At 42.9% G+C, this 17,448-nt stretch overlaps 1 protein-coding gene across 1 annotated transcript in view; it reads right to left on the bottom strand.

Moving 5' to 3' along the window:
* The window catches only part of LOC140480501 (uncharacterized), a 233,358-nt gene that overhangs the window by 133,567 nt on the left and 82,343 nt on the right, over positions 1-17,448 (bottom strand). The window contains exon 8 of the mRNA XM_072575443.1: positions 13,092-13,260. Within this exon, the coding sequence (XP_072431544.1) occupies positions 13,092-13,260 (169 nt within the window). The remainder of the gene's footprint in view (positions 1-13,091; positions 13,261-17,448) is intronic.

Genomic DNA, 17,448 nt, shown 5'->3' with positions numbered 1-17,448 from the left:
ACCACAAACAGTTCCATCTAGAAGGACAAGGGCAACAGATATATGGGAACACCACCACCTTCAAGTTCCCCTTCAAGCCTTTCACCATCCTGACTTGGAAATATATCACCATTCCTTCACTGTCGCTGGGTCAAAATCCTGAAAGTCCCTCCCTAATAGCATTGTGGGTCAACCCATAGCATATGGACTGCGGCAGTTCAAGAAGGCAGTTCACCACCACCTTCTCAAGGGCAACTAGGGACAGGCAATAAATGCAGGCCAGCCAGTGATGCCCACAACCCACAAATGAATAATTTTTTAAAAAATGCTTTGATGCTGATTGGTTCTGGGAAATTGCATATATTTCCAGGACATCATGAGGACCATCTCCAGTTGTCCCTTCACATGTTATACTAAACCCAGGAATTGTGTGTTTATTGTTTTTCCCTTTGTAACCTAAAAGTAGCTTCACTTCAAATATACCTGACAAAATAAAGAATAAGTAGAGTTAAGGCAGCATGGTGGGAACATAGGAACATACAGCAGCAGGTGAGGGATGCTGTAATTCATACAATGTCAGGCAGATGACATTACTTCCATTGACATCTAGGCTCCTCCACTCACCACAGTAACCATAGCAAAGGTGTTGTTTAGGACAAAGGATATTTCAATGTGTGACAGTAACACTATTGAATGTCACAGGGGAGGGTTTTTTTTTCTTGTTAGGGATGACCATTGTTTGGTGCATGTGTGACAGAATTCTGCATGCAATCTATCAGCCTAGGTCTAAATCATTCTGAATGTCAACACAGACAGTTACATTATTTGTTGAGTCAAGATGGGACATGGACATTCTACAATAACCACTGAACATTTGATCTTATCTTCAGTGATGAAGCAACTGAAGATGGCTGGCCCCAGACTACCCTGGGCAATGTCCTGGAGCAAAAATGGTTGGCCTGTACAACCAGAACCACCTTCCTTTGTTGTAAGATGGGCCACCAGCGAGTGAAGAGATTTTCCTATTCTTTTTGATTTCAATTTTGATCAGGACTTGTCACTATTTTCAAATACTGTCTTCATGTCAAAGAAAGTTGTGCTACAGCATCTCAGGAATTACCCCTTCTGTCCATGTTTGGACAAAGGTTATATTGAGATCTGGACCTAAATGATCTTCGCCAGCCCCATGTGAAATATCAGCAATCAGTTGTTATTGTATAAGTACTGTTTGGTTGCGCTGTCAATCATATCTCATCACTTTGCTGATGGTTGAGTGGAGACTGATGTGCAGTAACTGTCTGGTTTACTTTTGTCCTGACATGGCACATGCAAAGGCAATTTCCTAGCTGGTCAAATTGTCAGCAAGGTTGTACTGAAAGAGCTTGGTTGGGGACATAACTAATTCTGGAGTTCATATCTTCACAACAGTCAGGATATTGTCAGTGTACAAAACCTTTGTTTATCCAGAATAGTAAGTTGTTTCTTAATATTTTGTGGACTGAACTGTAGTAGTTGAAGACTGACATCTCTGATGCTGGTGAACTTCAAGAGTAGACTGACCAAAGATGGTTCAATACTTCTGAGTCAACCTTTGCACCAAGTTCCACCTTCACTGAGGATGAGGATGTTCATGTAGTCCACTCCAATTCATTTCTATATGTGGCAGAACTGCAGACCTCTGATCAGACCCCTTTGTTGTGGAATCACATAATAATGTCTGCTGTTCAACATAATGTTGAAGATTACACCTTCTAGCTTATTGTCCTTCATTTTTAATTGAGCCAAGATTAGCTCCCTGTCATAATGGCAACAGTAGAATGAGGGATATTCCAGGACAAGACTTGGTGATAGTGGTTGCATGTAATCCTGCTGCTGATGACTGACAGCACCTACCAGTGATGATGCACAGTTTTGAACTACTAGACTGGTTCTGAATCTAAAACAATAAGCATGACAACACTGTCACAGAACAGGATGAAGGGCATCCTCATTATGAAGACAGGACTTTATTTCCATACAAATAGTACGGTGATTTCTTTTACCAGTATTCTTACAAATAAATGCATCTACAACAGGTAGATTAGCAAAGACAAGGTCATGTAGGTTCTCCTTCAAGTTGGTTCCCTTATCACCTGCCACCTACCATCAATCAACATAGTCAGGAATGCTGTTGAGCATTTGGTGATGTATATTGAAATTACCCACCTAGATTACAACCTGACACTTTCCTACTCTCAATAGAACACATGACAATTGTTTTCACTCAGCTGAAGTAATCAACATGATGCTTCCTTGTTTATATTTGACCTGATGCCTTGAGACTTAAGGGGTGTTAAATCAATGTTGAGGACTTCTAGGGCACTCCCTCCTGAATGTAGACTACTGTGCCAACATCTTTGGTGTGTCTGTCCTGCCAATTAGATTAATGATAATAGAGGACCCTGGAACATTTGTTGTAAGGCATAAAATTCAATGAATATATTTGCATCATTCTGGAACTTAGCTAGCGGATGGGATGCCTTTCTCAATTTTGGCACAAGTCCTTATTCTGTATGGGGCATTTATTTTGTCCAGTCACAAATAAGAAGATTCAAACTCGCCATTGCTGCAACCCAACAGAGAGGCTTTTATCAAAAAGTTGTAAAAACTCACAAACAAGCGTGAACAAACCCATAAGCACTGGCTGAATATTCACAAGTGACACATGACTCACTTCATGAATATATCAACTATAATACATAATAATTCTCAGCTGTCAGTGAGGAGGACTTTGCAGGATTGAATGGACTGGCTATGTCAGAAAACAATGTGAGTTTTTTAAAAATGTATTCAATCATGAGGTGATGTTTGTACCATTGGCTGAGCCTGCATTTATTGCCCATCCCTAGTTGCCCTTGAACCACTACTGACCATGAACTATATACAGACCTATAATGCTGTATGGGAGGGAATTCCAGGATTTTGATCCAGTAACAGTAAAGAAATGGCTATATATTTCCAAGTCAGGATGGTGAGTGGTTTGGAAGGGAACATGCAGATGGTGATATACTCATGTTCCTGCTGCTCTTTTCCATCTAGATGGAAATGGTTCTAGGCTTGGAAGGTGCTGTCTAAGGAGCCTTAGTGATTTTTTGCAGTGATTCTTGTAGGTTGTGCACATTTTTGCTACTGAGCATTAAGGAGTGGAGGGATTTTGTGAATGTAGTACTTTCTCCTGGATGGTGTCAAGCTTCCTGAGTGTTGTTGGAGCTCCACTCCACCAGGCAAATGGAGCATATTCCAGCAAACTATTGCCTTATGCCTTGTAGATGGTAGACAGGCTTTGATCAGTCAGGAGGACTGTTACTAGACTCTGACCTGCCCTTGTAACCATCTGGGTCAATCATTTTGCTCTGGGTCTGGATTCACAGTGAAGAATGAATCACCTGATGTGCATTTGGAGGCAAGGTCAAGTAAAGACATATTTCCGAATGTAAAGTACATTAATAAACAATAATAACCAGTTGGCATACTCTGCAGATGAAGTCCTTGCAGTGAATGTCATTCAGCAAGGTGTTCCAGAATTTTGACTCATAATAATGAAACAGCAAGAATAACATCAATGCTAGAAAGGCATGCAACATGGAAGGGAATATAGGGATAATACTATTCTCTTGGTCTTGCTGCCAATTTTTCCTAAGTGGCTGAGATTATAAGTTTGGGATGAACTGCAGAGAAAGCCTTGCCACCTGCTATAGTGTACCTCGTAGTTAGGATTACACTGACCTCCCATTTAGTGTTGCTGCAATGTTTAAGCTCATGTATAGGGCGCTGAGCAAATACTGCTTTACCTTGGATGCTGTTGTGCTTCTTCAGTGTTGCATCCATCCTCGGTCAGTGGAAAGTCATATGATGATTGCATTAGTAGTGATGCCAGTAATTCCTTGCAACAATTTCTTTTGTAATGGTTGTTAATGACAACACTCCCCCATCTGAGGATTTTTATTTCTTCTTTCCTAATCAACCGTGTGGGCAGACAAGTAACCACTGTGTTAAAATTTGATGTGGGTTCATCTCTCTTGAAACTGACCATCACACAAATGACACAGGAATAAGGCAAGCAATAAAATAAAACTGCTGTGTTGTTTGACATTTTAGCTGGCAGAATACAGACTCTGATCGCCAAGCAACTCAGTAAAGGAGTTTTCAAAAGACTCTTCAAATTCCATTCACATCTTGGATATTAAAAGGAACAGTATATTTCTCATTGACTACAGGCAACATCATGGGCAGGTTAACTAGTATATTAAAAATGTAGCACAAACAGGCGAAGAAAATTCTAGAACAAAACTTGTTTTAAGTGCATGCTTTTTATTCAAAACCCAGGGATACTCTTTACAAAGGTTGACTCATTTAAGAGAAAAGCCAACAAGGATTCATTCTTAGAACATAGAAAAATACAGCGCAGTACAGGCCCTTCGGCCCTCGATGTTGCGCCGACCGAAGCCTACCTAACCTACACTAGCCCAATAACCTCCATATGCTTGTCCAATGCCCGCTTAAATGACCATAAAGAGGGAGAATCCACCACTGCTACTGGCAGGGCATTCCATGAACTCACAACCCGCTGAGTAAAAAATCTACCCCTAACATCTGTCCTATACCTACCACCCCTTAATTTAAAGCTGTGTCCCCTAGTAACAGCTGACTCCATACGCGGAAAAAGGTTCTCACTGTCAACCCTATCTAAACCCCTAATCATCTTGTACACCTCTATGAAATCTCCCCTAAACCTTCTTTTCTCCAATGAGAAAAGCCCCAAGTGCCTCAGCCTTTCCTCATATGATCTTCCTACCATGCCAGGCAACATCCTGGTAAACCTCCTCTGCACTCGTTCCAATGCCTCCACATCCTTCCTGTAGTATGGCGACCAAAACTGCACACAATACTCCAGATGAGGCTGCACCAGAGTCTTATACAACTGCAACATGACCTCAGGACTCCGGAACTCAATTCCTCTACCAATAAAGCCCAGTACACCATATGCCTTCTTCACAGCACTATTTACCTGTGTGGCAACTTTCAAAGATCTGTGTACATGGACACCAAGATCCCTCTGCTCATCCACACTACCAAGTAGTCTACCATTAGCCCAGTAATCCATCTTCTTGTTACTCCTACCAAAGTAAATGACTTCACACTTAGCTACATTGAATTCCATTTGCCACCTTACTGCCCAGCTCTGCAACTTATCTATATCGCGCTGTAACCTGCCACATCCTTCTTCGCTGTCCACAACTCCACCGACTTTCGTGTCATCCGCAAACTTGCTCACCCAGCCTTCAAGCCCCTCCTCCAGGTCATTTATAAAAATGACAAACAGCAATGGTCCCAAAACAGATCTGTGTGGAACACTACTAGTAACTGCCCTCCAAGATGAACCTATACCATCAACTACTACCCTCTGTCTCCTTCCAGCCAGCCAATTCCTAATCCAAACCTCTAATGCACCCTCAATGCCATACCTCCGTAGTTTTTGCATTAGCCTGCCATGGGGTACCTTATCAAACGCCTTGCTAAAATCCATATACACCACATCTACTGCTTTACCCTCGTCCACTTCCTTGATCACCTTCTCAAAGAATTCAATAAGGTTTGTGAGGCACGACCTGCCCTTCACAAAACCATGCTGACTATCCTTGATCACATTATTCCTATCCAGATGTTCATAAATCCTATCCCTTACAATTCTCTCTAAGACTTTGCCCACAACAGAAGTGAGACTCACTGGCCTATAGTTACTCGGGCTATCCCTGCTCCCCTTCTTGAACAAGGGGACCACATTCGCTATCCTCCAGTCTTCTGGCACTATTCCCGAAGACAACGACGACATAAAAATCAAGGCCAATGGCTCCGCTATCTCCTCCCTAGCTTCACAGAGGATCCTAGGATAAATGCCATCAGGCCCAGGGGACTTATCTATTTTCATCCTTTCCAGTATTCCCCAGACCTCTTTCCTACGTACCTCCAGGCCATCCATTCTAATCACTTGTGACTCAATATTCACATCAGCAACAGTGTCCTGTTCCTGAGTGAATACTGACGAAAAGTATTGATTTAGTGTCTCACCAATCTCCTCCGCCTCCACATACAACTTCCCACTACTATCCTTGACTGGAGCGATACCTACCCTAGTCATCCTTTTATTCCTGACATACCGATAGAAAGCCTTTGGGTTTTCCCTAATCCTACCAACTAAGGACTTTTCATGTCCCCTTCTCGCTGCTCTTAGCTCTCTCTTCACGTCCTTTCTGGCTACCTTATAACTCTCAATCGCCCCATCTGAACCTTCACGCCTCATCTTTACATAGGCCGCCCTCTTCCCTTTCACAAGGGATTCCAAATCCTTATTAAACCACGGCTCCCTCACAAGACCCTTTACTCCCTGCCTGACTGGTACATACTTATCAAGGACACCCATTAGCTGTTCCTTGAACAATCTCCACATATAATTTGTGTTCTTCCCTTGAAGCCTATTTTTCCAATCCACGCATCCTAAGTCATGCCTCACCGCATCATAATTTCCCTGCCCCCAGCTATAACTGTTGCCCTGCAGTGCACACTTATCCCTCTCCATCACTAGAGTAAAAGTCACCGAGTTGTGGTCACTGCCCCCGAAGTGCTCACCTACCTCCAAGTCTAACACCTGACCTGGTTCATTACCTAGAACCAAATCCAGTATAGCCTCACCTCTTGTTGGCCTGTCTACATATTGTGTCAGGAAACCCTCCTGCACACATTGGACAAACACCGACCCATCTAACGAACTCGAGCTATATCTTTCCCAGTCAATATCTGGGAAGTTAAAGTCCCCCAGAACAACCACCCTGCTACTTTCACTCTTCTCCTGAATCATCCTCGCAATACTTTCCTCTACTTCTCTCGGACTATTAGGAGGCCTGTAGAAAACTCCTAACAGGGTGACCTCACCTTTCCTATTTCTAACCTCCGCCCACACTACCTCAGATGGCAAGTCTTCCTCCATCACCCTTTCTACTGCTGTAATACTATCCTTGACAAGCAATGCCACACCTCCCCCTCTTTTACCCCCATCTCTGACCCTACTAAAACATTTAAACCCTGGAACCTGCAACAGCCATTCCTGTCTCTGTTCTACCCACGTCTCTGTAATGGCCACAACATCGAAGTCCCAGGTACCAACCCATGCTGCAAGCTCACCTACCTTATTTCTTATACTTCTTACACTTCAAGCCACCTTCCTGTTTACAGGCACCCTCCTTCGAGATCGATGCCATGTTCCTAACCTCCCTACACTCAAGGTCCTGTACCCTAAAGCTACAGTCCAGGTTCCCATGCCCCTGCAGAGTTAGTTTAAACCCTCCCAAAGAGCACTAGCAAACCTCCCCCCAAGGATACTGGTGCCCCTCAGGTTCAGGTGTAGACCATCCTGTTTATAGAGGTCCCACCTTCGCCAGAAAGAACCCCAGTTGTCCAGAAACCGGAATCCCTCCCTCCTGCACCATCCCTGTAGCCACGCATTTAACTCTTCTCTCTCCCTATTCCTCGACTCTCTATCACGTGGCACGGGTAACAAACCAGAGACAACGACTCTTTTCGTTCTAGCTCTGAGCTTCCAACCTAGCTCCCTGAAAGCCTGTCTAACATCCTCACCCCTCTTCCTACCTATGTCGTTGGTGCCAACGTGGACCACGATCTGGGGCTGCTTCCCCTCCCCCTTGAGGACCCGGAAAACACGATCAGAGACATCACGTACCCTTGTACCTGGGAGGCAACATACCAATCGTGAGTCTCTGTCGCCCCCGCAAAACCGCCTATCTGTGCCCCTCACTATTGAGTTCCCAATAACTATCGCTCTACCTTTCTCCACCCTTCTCTTCTGAGCAACGGGGACAGGCTCCGTGCCAGAGGCCTGAACCTCGTTGCTTACCCCGGTAAGTCATCCCCCCCACAAGTATCCAAAATGGTATACTTGTTCTTGAGGGGAATGACCGCAGGGGGTCCCTGCACTGGCTGCTTCCTCCCCCTCCCCCTCACTGTCACCCATCTCTCTATAACTTTCGGAGTAACTACTTCCCTAAAGCTCTGATCTATGACCACCTCTGCCTCCCGAATGATCCGCAGTTCATCCAACTCCAGCTCCAGTTCCCTAACACGGTCTTGGCGGAGCTGGAGATGGGTGCACTTCTTGCAAGTGTAATCAGGAGGGACGCTAATGGCTTCCCTCACCTCATACATGTTGCAAGAGGAACATTGCACTGCCTTCGCTGCCATCCCTCTAAAAGAGAAACTTTAAAAACTAGATCTAAAGAAACAAACAAGCAAAATGCAGCACTTACCTGCTTGTCACAATGGGTATTATTATTAGGTTAGAGGAGGAGGGCGGGTGGGAGGCTCTACCCCTGTAGTGCCTCGGGCTCCTCGCCTGCGCGCTTTTATAAGAAAAAAACCTTCCCAGGTAAGCTAGCACAACACCAGCTTCCGGGTACGCTAGGCGCTTAAAAAAACTTTAAATTTTAGCCATTAAAAAAACAATAACTGGACTACCGTGACTTAAAAAAACACCACCCAGACAGCCGTTACCTGCTCCGCTGAGAGAGTGATCTTAATTAATCTTAATTAATACTTATACTTTTGAACCTTTTATGTCGTGTAAATTTGTAAATTTTCCTCAAATCACTTTTATTTTACTTCATCAAGTTATCCTAATTTCAAAGGTCCTCACTTAGGAAATAATTTAACAGCCATGAACATCTAGAAAAGTAAAGTAACTATTCCAAGATGGTAGTTGCTGGGTTTTTGCCTTAAAATTTTGAATCCATACTGAAAACCATTAAATACCCTTGAGAACAGCCCAGGGATTTCACACAATTTGGGAAAACTAATGCAAATGACGTTGTACAATAGCCACTGGAAACCTTCAAATGGGAATGCAACAATGCCCAGTCACAGTTTTGTTCCATCAAGGACTATGAAAGTTGTATATTGTCCTCATTAGTCAGTAGAGGCTAAGGACATCCTGTACATATACTTCAGGAGATGCCTCCAGAACCCAGCAAATATATACTACAAAATCTGAGCTGCCAGAACTAAGGTTAAGTTAGAATACTAAAGTAAATCCTTCATCTTTCGCATACTGAGGTCTTCCACTGAAATTAGGAGTGACTTTCTTTGTGCCAAAAGTCACTTGAAATATGTAGGAGAACTAAAGGAAGTTCAGCTGAAGAGAGAGTAGTGTGAATGGTGCGTATAGGAATCTACTTACAACAGGAACAGCATAGTAACTCATTGTTCAATTTACAAACTGGACATGTATGGTGCTCCAAAGAAATTTACTGAACAATATTCAACTAGGAGAAAGTGAGGTCTGCAGATGCTGGAGATCAGAGTTGAAAAGTGTGGTGCTGGAAAAACACAGCCTGTCAGGAAGCATCCAAGGAGCAGGAGAATCGACATATAATGAACATTATGACTGTAACTACTCTCCTCTCTGACCTATCAGTTTCACCCCCACCTTCATCTGCCTATTGCATTCCCAGCTACCTTTCCCCAGCCCCAGCCTCCTCCCATTTATCTCTCAGCCACCTTGGCCCACAAGCCTCATTCCTGATGGAAGGGCTTATGCTTGAAACATCGATTTGCCTGCTCCTCGGATGCTGCCTGACCGGCTGTGCTTTTCCAGCACCACACTTTCTGACTTTGAACAATATTCAAGCATGATATTGCAAACAAAAAAACCCATAAATTTTCTGATGTTTTACATTAAAGGCTTTTACTTGTACTATACACAGTAAGTTGTTTATGGTGTTGCTGATGTCATTTGATGAATACTAGCCTTTTCTTTTTAAATCCAAAGACATGCTTTGTCATTAAATTCATAAAAATGCATTATTACTTTTTAACATTGTCATTTCACAAAGTGCAAAACAACTCAATGTCTTCCAGTACTACATTTGTTACAGTTATAATGTTCATTACATGTCTTTCATACAGGCCATGGGACTTTTCAGTTTCCAGCCTGTCAATGTACTATGTACAAAGGCCTTGGGACAGTAGCCTTTCCCCATTGTACCTTTCTGGTAGTTGCCCCAAGCTTTACTGCTTCCCATAGCACACAGTCATGAACATTGGTCTGCAATATTGTTGTCATGGACAACTCACTGAATTAGAAAATCCAAACATTTTGGGCAGACAAATGAACATTTTTCACTGAGGTAATGGTCCTCCACCTCCAACTGATTTTCTCTGTCTGTATACCTGACGGAATAGCCGATGGAGCACAGGACCACGGAGCAGCATGCGCTGAACCTCAATAAAAACACTGCATCTTTCTCCAGAACTGCTTTGCAAAAGCATTATTCGTCCTTTCTCCAGAACAGCCATCTTTAGAATGACAAATGGTGGGTAGAGATTCCAGGCTCACAAGAAGAAACTGGTAAGACATTCCTTCTTATCAAGTGACCAAGCTATGTCTTGGATATTTGTTTGAAAGTTATAGTGAGGAGGAATTGTACCAAATGGTCCAGCTCATGAAAACATCTGACAAAATCCACTATCTTTTCTTTTTCATTCAGTCTGAGGAATGTTACACTGCCATGGTCCTCAAAGATATTTTCCTGTATAGAATCCTTCAGGAGGAATAGATGACTCAGCGCAATCCAACTGTGGCAACATGGCCAAGCTTGTCTTTTGCAATAAGAGACAGATAAAAGATTGAATCATTGCGGGTATATGAAGGTCTATACACAGTGTAATCAAGGTTGAGATAGATTTTTAATCAGAAGGGGAATCAAGGGATATAGATAAAATGCAGGAAAGTGAAGTTGAGGATTATCAGATTAGTCATGATCTCATTGAACAATGGAGCAGAATTGATGGTTTGAATGGTCTATTTCTGCTCCTAAATCTTATAGTCTTATCTGAGTCCCATACGGTCAATGCCTTATTCGGAGATCTCCAGTCTGATCTTAAAGCTTTTCATTTTTAATTCCTTTGAGAACTTACCTTATACAATGGAAAAGTACAAACAAGATTCCTTGCTAAGTACTAATATTTCAATCATATTTTGCTTAAGAGGCCATTAAATCTCTGACATAAACTTATCACTGCAAAGTAAATAGGATTGCTGGTGCTGGTCCTTTCAAATATTTCCAGATTAAAGCAACATTCTGTGGAACAGGATGTGTACTGGAATGAATGTATCTCTTTAGAAATAGCAGGAAGCAATATTGTGGTTTCCCCTGTTTTCTTCCTTGTTATTAGTGAGTGATTACTAGCCTGTTTGGCACCTCCCCAATATTCTAAGCATAATTTATTCTTCCTGCCTTGACATCATCTAAAATGCACAAAAAACTCATCAGCATGCTGCTGGAAAATTTATTTGCAATTGCTTTGGGATCTGCAATGTCCCAAAAAAATTAACAGACACACTCTGTTTTCACCATCCTAAGTGCTAAGTCTAAATGAATTGGTAACAAGGTACATTTAAGATTTAAATCTGAGTTTATCTGGATGGTGAAGCTATAATAAAATCATGTTACCTCCAGAACACAAACACCTGACTCCTCAATTAATTTGTACAGACACTGGTTAGATGTTTGGTTTTCAATACTTATTATAGTGAGGATATTAGAAAAGGCACAGTGAATAATTACCGTAATCATGCCAGAAAAATAAGTTAAAGTTATGAAATCTGCAAAATTGTTTTTTTGCCAAATATCTATGTGTATTTATATGTTGGACTTGAAATACTAACGCTGTTTTACTGTCCACTGTTGGTAGAGACCTGCTGAGATTCTCCTTTTTGGTTCTAATTTCAAGTCTTCAGCATCTGCAGTATTTTGCTATTTTTGAAAAATTAGTCTCTTTTTCTGCAAAACAGAGAAAATTAAAGACACATCTAATTGAGGTTTTGAGAAGGTAAGCAGCGAAAGTTTGTTTCCATAAGCTGACAAATTTGTGATATCGAGACACAGGCTTAAAGTTATCACTCGATGAATATCAAAGGAAACTTATAAGATTTTCTTTCCTCACTATGAACATAAACTGTTACAGAAGCAATCGAGACAGACATTATGAATGATTGATTTTATTGTCAGGTGTATTTTACAGTAAGTACACAATAAAATAAGAATGAAGAGCTTTCATTTGTTGCCACGACTCTGTCATTTCGAATAATTTAAGAATAAAGAAAAACAAAAATATAGCTTAAGGAGACAATATCAGCCCTGAGCCACCTTGTCATCATTTACTGCCATCCCTCCTCCATCGCTTTGCCAATATCTGCTCAGGACCCAACCAACAAAGTCGCCAATCCTCAGGCACCATCTTTGTCACAGGGCCAATTCTCCTCCGCCACTGCCTCACCACCACCTGTGCTGGACCAACCTACATCAGATTCAGATCTCTCATCACTGTCTCTATGATGCCCTGCTGCCACCTCTTCGTTGTCACCAGTGTTGGATCCAACCAATGTGAATCACCGATCCTCAGATGCCATCTTTGCTCCTGGGCCTACCTCGTTGATGTCAGCTCTGGCGCTGTAGCAGCTGCCAATTCTGATGCCAGGTCCTGAGCTCTCCCCAGAAAAGTAAATAAGGGCTCAGTGGAGTCCCCACTGGACCTCTTCGCCTCTGTGCTGGACTAATTCAAGGTCTGCACAGGGCCCACGCAATGTTTATTGTGGGCTTGCTTGAGGTCTACCCTGGGCTCTTGCTGCTGCCGATGCTGTCCAAACTCAACAGAAGAGGTGAGTAAAAGTATAGAAAGAAAAGAAACAAGAGAAGAGAGACAAATAATGAAAAAAAAGCGATCAGAGCAGATGAGCTCCAGCTCAGGAACCCTACTCCTGATGCCAGCTTGATCTCTCTCTCTCTCTCTCTCTTCCATCTGCCTCTCTTTCTCTCTCTCCTCTGAAAGAAACTGGGTAAGTATTTCAAAATAACGAGCTGAAATGAATATGTAGAAGTGAGTAGAAAGTAAACAGTTTCAAGTTAAGCACTGATTTCACTATAGTGAACTAAATGGCTTGTTCTGTTCTCATTGCCATGTATCTGGTACTGCATATGACATTCATATATTAGATATTGGCTTACCTGCGAAATGGCGTAATCCATCTTCCAAGTTCAAGATTGCAGAATGAGCTGCTGTGCATACAGCACACATACAGCTGAACTGTGTGATCCCAATGGGGACAAGTTTCATCTTTTGTTCCAGGGCATGACAATGAAGCATCAAGTTCCAAATGGTCATATGAATACAGATCTAAGGAAACCAGAAACAGCTAACTTCAATATCATTTGTTACCATTATATGCATATTTAAATTTCAACTTGCTGATCTTCTCATTTATGCTAATAGTTTCAATGCATCAAAAATATCTCTGTTGAGAAGCAAGCATGAAAGTGCAATCTGCACTAACACAAAAAAATGATTTTGTCAATTCCAAACAAAGTAAATAAATACAAAAGCCAACTAAGGGAAAAAGTTTCAAAATCACAAGGTTACAAATGGAATGATTTAAAGATAGTTATTGGACAAAAGACAAAGTGCAGAGAATGGAGTTGTAATATTCACATGTTCTGTGCTAAAAAGTAAAGAAAGATTGAGAGATTTTACACAACCAGATAAAAGAAGAAATATCTTCTTTTCATTGCACACTGTTGTCTTAATCTATGAGCTCAGTTTACAAAAACTGTCAACTCCAAATCCTCCATTTCCATCCAAGTAGGTAGGTAAGAAATGGGAAAGTGTTGGACCTTGCTGCGTGAAGCAGCAGTCTTGTGGATCTCAAGCCATCTAAACTGCATCTGACCCCAAATCCAGTCTTACAATCATCTGGCAGTCTGCGACAGTGGCCTAAAACAGTTGTTAGGCACATTATATATGCAAATCACTAGCTTACTACCTGTTTTAAGAATATTCCTACTTTTCCTTCATTAACATCAACAGCAATTGGGATAGGTTTTGCCAACAATGCTCATATCCCATGCAAAGATAAATAAAACACATTCCCTGGTTGTTGTACGTCTTCCCCTCCACAACTCTTGACTAAGCTTAGGGATGCTTCTCATAAGAATACTGACCCTTCTGCAATGGGACAGTCATCTCCAGAAGGATGACAGGACTGGTAATTTGCCCAAGGTGTTGAAATGAGGCTCAATGCCCAACCTATGGGAAGCTTTGAACCACCTGCTTTATGCACACACAGTTGTTGAAATGAACCGTAACAATTTAAGATGCAATCAGTATTTTTTCGAATGGAATCTTTAGTCTGCTACTACCTTTTTATTCTTGCGCACAACAGATATAGTCTAAGGCTTTGCCTTTCTCATTAACATGTCTTTCTGTAGTTCTTACACACAAACAAACAGTAATCAATCAAAAACTAAGTATATCTAATGCATGTATTTATGATCTGTCATCCTTCTTAAACAGTAATTATCATCTGTGCAGTCCCAAGGCAGATGTTTTTCCATTTGTAGCATTGATCACAAAGCTTTACACATCTGCAAAGAAAATAAATTATCACTCTATTATAATATTCTGATAAATCAAGCCATAATTATACAGCCTGTTTCTCCTCAGGTCAATTAATGGGTTTCATGTTAGCCATTAACCTCCAAAAAAAATGAAAGCATAACTAGTTCATATGCAATGCTAAATTCAACATCATTCAAAATCAATCCATGCAAACCATCGTTAATACAAACATGTAAGCTATCAGCAACTTGTATTATTCTAAACCACCATCTCTACCTATACAAGTCCTACACTGCTGTATACTGCTCCTACAAACATTCTATAAAATAACCATTCAATGTCTCATGCCAAAAACTCTTCCTCAATCTACTACCTCATTGAAACTCTTCAAAAATGACATTTAGCCTTCTACCCAGTCTGATTTATTCCCTTTGTTTGTTTGGCCTCGTACAATATCCATTTCATATTTCCTATTCTTGAACAGAGTTACTCATTGGTAAAAACTCAGATCACAAACCAAACTGAATTGATAGAGATGAAATTTGTTGCAGCATCGAGTTATACTGAGCCTTTTTAACCAGTCACAAGTTCTTGTGGAGGAATATATAGGTAAATACTATGCTTGTATCAAGCAAGAGACAAGGCGGCAGTCCTGCATGAACTACCACAGCTTAACAAAAGGGACAAATAAAACATAAGAATGTGCAGGCAGAATAAGTCAATATATGGCATCATTGGGGGTAAGGTACTGACTTGGATTGAAAATTGACAGGAAGCAAAGAGTAGTGATAAACAGGTCCCTTTCGGAATGGCAGGCGGTGACCAGTGGGGTACCACAAGGTTTGGTGCTAGGACCACAGCTGTTTACAATATACTTTAATGATATAGATGAAGGCATTAAAAGTAATACGAGCAAATTTGCTGATGACACAAAGCTGGGTGGCAGGGTGAAATGTGAGGAGTATGTTACGAGAACATAGCGTGACTGGGACAGGCTAGGTGAGTGGACGGATGCATGGCAGAATCAGTTTAATGTGGATAAATGTGTGGTTATCCACTTTGGAGGCAAGAACAGGAAGGCAGATTACTATCTAAATGCACTAAGCAAAAGTGAGTACTGCAGATGCTGGAAGTCAGAGTCTAGATTAGAGTGGTGCTGGAAAATCACAGCTGGTCAGGCAGCATTCGAGGAGCAGAAAAATCTATATTTCGGGCAAAAGCCATTCATCAGGACTGACGGCAGGGAGCATCCAGGGTGGAGAGATAAATGGGAAGGATGTAGGGCTGGGGAGACGGTAGCAAAAAGTACAATAGGTAAATGGGGGCGGGGATGGAGGTGATAGGTCAAAGAGGAGGGTGGAGCTGATAGGTGGGAAGGGAGATTGGCAGGTAGGACAGGTCATGAGGATTGTGCTGAGCTGGAAGGTTGGAATTGGGGTAAGGTGGGAGAAGGGGAAATGAGGAAACTACTGAAGTCCACATTGATGCCATGGGGTTGAAGTCCTCCAAGGAGGAAGATGAAGCGTTCTTCCTCCAGGCGTCGGGTCGTAAGGGAATGGCAGTGGAGGAGGCCCAGGACCTGCATGTCCTCAGCAGAGTGGGAGGGGGAGATGAAATGTTTGGTCACGGGGTGGTGAGGTAGACTGGTGCGGGTGTCCTGGAGATGTCCCCTAAAGCGCTCTGCGAGAAAGCGTCCAGTCTCCCAACGTGTGAGGTCCCGGGTTGTGGGCGGCACGGTAGCACAGTGGTTAGCACTGCTGCCTCACAGTGCCAGAGACCCGGGTTCAATTCCAGAGACCCAGGTTCAATTCCCGCCTCAAATTCCCGACTGTGTGGAGTTTGCACATTCTCCCCGTGTCTGTGTAGGTTTCCTCCGGGTGCTCCGGTTTCCTCCCACAGTCCAAAAATGTGCAGGTTAGGTGAATTGGCCATGCTAAATTTAGGAGCAGGGGTAAATGGGTCTGGGTGGGTTGCGCTTCAGTGGGTCGGTGTGGACTTGTTGGGCCGAAGAGCCTGTTTCCACACTGTAAGTAATCTAATCTAATCTAAAAAATGTAGAGGAGACTGCATCGGGAGCAACGGATACAATTAATGACATTGGGGGATGTGCATGTTTATGGCCCCAGCTATGCCTGTCTCTTTGTTGGCTACATAGAACAGTCCATCTTCCGTAGTTACACCGGCACCACTCCCCACCTCTTCCTCCGCTACATTGATGACTGCATTGGCGCCACCTCGTGCGCCTGTGAGGAGGTTAGCAGTTCATCAACTTCACCAACACATTACACCTCAACCTTAAATTCACCTGGACCATCTCTGACACCTCCCTCCCCTTCCTGGACCTCTCCGTCTCCATCAATGACAACCGACTTGACACTGACATTTTCTACAAACCCACTGACTCCCACAGCTGGATTACACCTCTTCCCACCCTACCTCCTGCAAAAATGCTATCCCGTATTCCCAATTCCTCTGCCTCCGCCGTATCTACTCCCAGGAGGACCAGTTCCACCACCGAACACACCAGATAGCCTCCTTCTTTAAAGACTGCAATTTTCCTGCCCAAGGGGTTGAAGATGCCCTCCAACGCATCTCATCCACATCCCACACCTCCGTCCTCAAACCCCACCCCTCCAACTGTAACAAGGACAGAACCCCCCCCCAGTCCTCACCTACGACCCTACCAATCTTCGCATAAACCGTATCATCCACCGACATTTCTGCCACCTACAAACGGACCCCACCACCAGGGATATATGTCCCTCCGCAAAGCCCGTTCTCTCCGTGACTACCTGGTCAGGTCCACACCCATCAACAACCCACCCTCCCCTGCTGGCACCTTCCCCTGCCACCACCCGAATTGCAAAACTTGCGCCCACACGTCCCCCCCTCACCTCCATCCAAGGCCCCAAAGGAGCCTTCCACATTCATCAAAGTTTCACTTGCACATCCACCAATGTCATTTATTGT

The sequence above is a fragment of the Chiloscyllium punctatum genome, chromosome 8, assembly GCF_047496795.1.
Source record: "Chiloscyllium punctatum isolate Juve2018m chromosome 8, sChiPun1.3, whole genome shotgun sequence".
In the NCBI taxonomy this organism is placed as follows: domain Eukaryota; kingdom Metazoa; phylum Chordata; class Chondrichthyes; order Orectolobiformes; family Hemiscylliidae; genus Chiloscyllium; species Chiloscyllium punctatum.
This window is presented reverse-complemented; position numbering and strand designations above follow the sequence as displayed.